The 4,581-nt window shown below is 35.2% G+C and overlaps 1 protein-coding gene and 1 pseudogene across 1 annotated transcript; both read left to right on the forward strand.

Annotated features, from left to right (window-relative positions):
* Positions 1-822: 822 nt before the first annotated feature.
* Positions 823-1,451, forward strand: LOC118756903 (putative nuclease HARBI1). The gene is made up of 2 exons (XM_036491644.1): positions 823-932; positions 992-1,451. The coding sequence occupies exons 1-2, from the start codon at positions 823-825 to the stop codon at positions 1,449-1,451; spliced, it is 570 nt and encodes a 189-aa protein (XP_036347537.1).
* Positions 1,452-1,503: 52 nt separating this feature from the next.
* On the forward strand, positions 1,504-2,083 carry LOC118756909 (annotated as a pseudogene).
* Positions 2,084-4,581: the final 2,498 nt, after the last annotated feature.

Raw genomic sequence — 4,581 nt, forward strand, 5'->3', positions numbered from 1 at the left:
GGGTTGTATTTTCGACAGGACATTACAGTGAGTCCACATGTATATCATATAACATAACATTTATGGTATAACATAAAACAATGAAGTAGATTAATATGTAAAAACGATGGTTGTTACAGAAGTAGATTAATATGTAAAAACGATGGTTGTTACACCATTCAATTTTAGTATAATAAAGTGAGTTTCATATGTCTACGAAATAACGTTGATTTTTGGAATTTTTTTCCGGTGTCATTCATTTCCTTCCATACAAAGAATGTTCGAAATTTTTTATATGGAAGAAAATTAACAACACTGTCAACAAAAAAAATTGCCAAAAATCTACGGAAATATGTTTCGGTGCTATAATTATGCACCGCAGTGTACTATTAACTTATTTGACTTGTGTTTATAGCAACTTTGAATTGTTTTTGCTTCCTTTAACAATGTTATCTTATTCGTTATTTATGTGTTAAAATAAATATAAAACAAATTTTTTGTTTTCAATATGGAGAATTTGTCCTCCTGGAATGCTAAAAAGTTCTGGGCCCTTACTCTGTAGTTCCATTCGAAAGGTTGTTCTATTCGAAAGCCAAATTCGAATCGAAGCCCCATTCGTACTCCATAGTTCGTTCGAATCAACTTTCGGAGATATTCGAAAAAAGAGAGCAACACTGTTTGCCAAATGTCAAACGCAAAGCAAAATAAAGAAAGAAACTAAAATCAAAATAAAGAAGATGAAATTGCCAACATTGCGATTGTGAAGATTGTGCATTTAAGAACTCAATTGTTGTGTTAAATTTATTTAATATTAGTGAAAGTCCTTGATAAAAAAAATACCAAATGGATTCAGTGGCGATATGGCTGGAAGCAGATGAAGACCAAGTGGCGGAACGAGTGCAATTGAGAGCGCTTAGGGATAAGGCCAACATATTCACTCTCAATGATAAATGGTAAAAGGATTGGTTTATTTCTATTTATATTTTATGTATTTATAATTATCCCTTTACAGTTTTACGCAAAATTTACGCCTAAACAAGCAAGCGTTTCGGTACGTGCTAAATGCCATTACGCCGGAGTTAAGCACTCCTCGAAAATCGACAGCAATTCCCCCAATTATTAAGCTGGCCGCCGCACTGAAATCATTGGGGCAAGGAGGATACCAACACCAAATTGGTCAAGACCAACACGTAGGCCTTTCTCAGCAATCAATGTCACGCTGCCTCATTGAAGTGTGTAAAGCAGTTGAGAAAAGGCTATGTCAACGACACATTAATTTTGCAAGTACGGACGCAGAGGAAACAGAGGCGAAATTATATTTCTATGAAAATTGTGGAATTCCGGGCGTGTTGTTTGCAATAGATGGCACACATGTACAAATGACAAGACCAACAAGGAATGAGCATTTGTACTATAACAGAAAACTGAAGCACAGTATGAATGCAATGGTTGTAAGTATTGCATTATCATAAAAGTTTTCAACAAAAGGTTTCAAATTAAAATTCTTAGATGTGTGACCACAAGATGAGAATTAGAGCTGTTGACGCGCGATACGGTGGTGGATGCCATGATTCCCATGTATGGAACCTGTCCAGCGAAAGAAGGGCTTTACAATCTCGTTTTGACAATGGCGAGAGAGGGATACGGATTCTTGGTTAGCAGCAAATAATACTTGTGTATCTTTTATTTATTACTAATTGAGTTAAATAATTTAAGGTGACTCAGGATATCCGCTGGAACCATGGATGTTAACTCCTTATCGAAACGCAGCCGAAAATTCAGCGGAATGCCGGTTCAATAATTGCCATGCCAAAGGGCGTTCGATCATTGAACGAGTATTTGGAATGCTGAAAGGAAGGTTTCGATGTCTTTTGGCGCACGGGAACTGCATTATGCTCCCCAAAAGGTTTCAGCAATAATGAACGTTTGCTGCGTTTTGCACAATATTTGTTTGCAATTTAAGGCTGATTTGCAATCTTCAGAAGTATTTCCCTCAGAAGATAAACATTTATTGGATACTGAGAACATTGAGGAAGCGGAAACTAATGCGGCAAATATTTCTAGAAATCTAAGAGACGAAATAAGAAATAGTTTAGTTTCATGATAATAAAAAAACTTTATTCTGTAGTTTAAAAAAAAAAATAGTTAGTATGAAAAACAATTCACAGCCTTTTCGTAGCTTAAATGGTGATTAAAAAATCAGAATATACACCGTATATCCAAAAGTTTTTAAATAATAAATCAAAAACTTAAAATAAATTCATCAGTCTTTTCGCTTTCAAAGGAACTATATACATTAACATAAATAAATTCATTAATAAGCCACACTTAGGACACTTAAACTATATCTAAAACTAATATTTACATTGGAACTCAAAAGGACATTAAGAAATTCATTGTTTTTTTTCAAAACTTAAACCTATACTTAAAACTAATATTCACATATTCTTGCTTTTAATTTTAATTGTTTTAATATTAGTTTGCTTTTCTTTTTTTCATTTTTTTTAAACTCAAACTTCTCTCGCTCTAGTTGAAGTTTGGCTTCTTCTAGTTCAACATTTCTTCTAAAATAATTGCTTAAACTACTTAAACTCTCAATAATTTCTTCTAATTTTTTCACAGAATTTTCATGATATTTACATTGATTTTCCACTTGGTATGTTAATAAATTATCTCTGCCTGGAGGTACTGAGCGTGCACTTATCGGTGGTGTGTTGGTAGGAAGCGCATTGGGTGGGGAGATGGTAGGAAGAACATTGAGTGATGTGTCAGGAGAAAGAGCATTTGGATTATGATTTTCTGCATCCGAGTGAACATCGTTATTTGGCCCCGAGCTTGCAGAATCAAATAAGTTACAAGATGGTGGGTTGGCACCGAAGCGTACTGTTTGAGCCTCGCCATTTATTGCCTCGTCAATGCTCAATAATGCAACCACTTGTTCCTCCGTTGCAGTGAGTGAGCAGAATTTCGATGGCCCACCTCCTGTGCCCGACATGCTCTCTTTGTTTCTTCGCAGCTTAGCTTTGATGTTGCTCTTATAATCTGCCCATATCTACAAAAGTTTAACGCGCGTTACACTAACATTAATGGGAATATAGTACATTTTTTACCTTTTTCCATTCAACAAAGTTGTGAGTTGGAGGTCCAGTTGAATTTAGCTCAGCCTCTAATCATTTCCAAAGATTGTTGGACAATTGTTTTGCAGCTAAACCCTTTATTTGGCCTTTCGCCAAATCACTGTGGTCTTTCATAAAATTCACCATGATTTCGAACTGTCGCGGCTTCGTGTTTGGTTGCTTAACTCTTTCTGCCCTAAAATTGATTTTTCGATGAAAATAACACTTAATTTTTTATTATAACCATAATAACTTACATTTTTGTGGATCTCCGTTTACCAAGTTGTTGCCGAAAAGAATTTTCTAACATTCCACTATTTTGACATTTGCTTTCGAAACAGAGAGTACCAAATATTCGATAATCGAAAGGGGATAAATTAAATTCGAAGGGAACAGAATGGAATTCGAACATCGAACGAATGCTACTCGAAAGGTTCTTTCAGAGTTCGAATTACTCGAAAGCCAACAAATTTTCTTTCGAATCGAACTACAGAGTAAGGGCCCTGGTCACCTTATCATTGAGCACAATGTTCAGCAGTCAGGGATAACTGCCAATTTGAACGGCGATGAAAAAACTAGAGCTGTAGCAAACCGTATGTATTCGTTACTGAGTAACGAATACTACACCTTTTCAAGTTTATAATGAGAAAATACAAATTGATAATGAGAAATGAAAATTCATATTGAGAAAATACAAATTGATAATGAGAAATGTAAACTCATATTAAGAAAGTACAAATTGATAATGAGAAATGTAAATTCATATTGATAATGAGAAACGTAAATTGATATTCGGAAAATACCAAATTGATAATGAGAAATATAAATTTATATTGAGAAAATACAAATTGATAATGAGAAATGTAAATTCATATTGAGTATATATAAATTGATAATGAGAAAACGTAAATTCATAATGAGAAAATACGTACACTCAGGCCTATCGCTGGGTCGTTAGCGAAGATACGGAAGCAAAACCAAGAGGTGTAAGCGACCGAAAAAGCTGACTGAAGACAACGTGATGACTATGTTATCCTGGCTTGAAGGTGACTGCAGTTTTACCCTTGGACAAATACATAAAAAGAAAAGTACAAAACCAGTTTAATGTAGAATTGAGCACCACAGCAGTGGCAAATTATCTCGAGGGCATAAAAGTCCATACGCAACCAATAACCATGAACTCGCAGGATAACAAATTAAAACGAGCCGAAAGTGGTAAACAAATAGCATGGAAGGATGAAACAAATTTTAATTTGTTTTGCCGAATGTCACGTGTCCGGTAAAAAAAATTGGCCACCGCGCCACTCTACAGCTCCCTGCTTCCAGAGGGCCAAACGTCCACTTTATTGATGCAATAACCAGAACTGAAGTGTTACACATAAAAAGGCAAACGGGGTCGCTCACACACAGCGGGGGTGTAAATGCGTTGTCCAACTTTAATTTCGGCTTGTATATATTATAAATTTTTTTGGCAGTGTCCTTTGAT

The sequence above is a fragment of the Rhagoletis pomonella genome, unplaced genomic scaffold (assembly GCF_013731165.1).
Source record: "Rhagoletis pomonella isolate Grant_MI unplaced genomic scaffold, Rhpom_1.0 Rhpom_scaffold_00002, whole genome shotgun sequence".
In the NCBI taxonomy this organism is placed as follows: Eukaryota; Metazoa; Arthropoda; class Insecta; order Diptera; family Tephritidae; genus Rhagoletis; species Rhagoletis pomonella.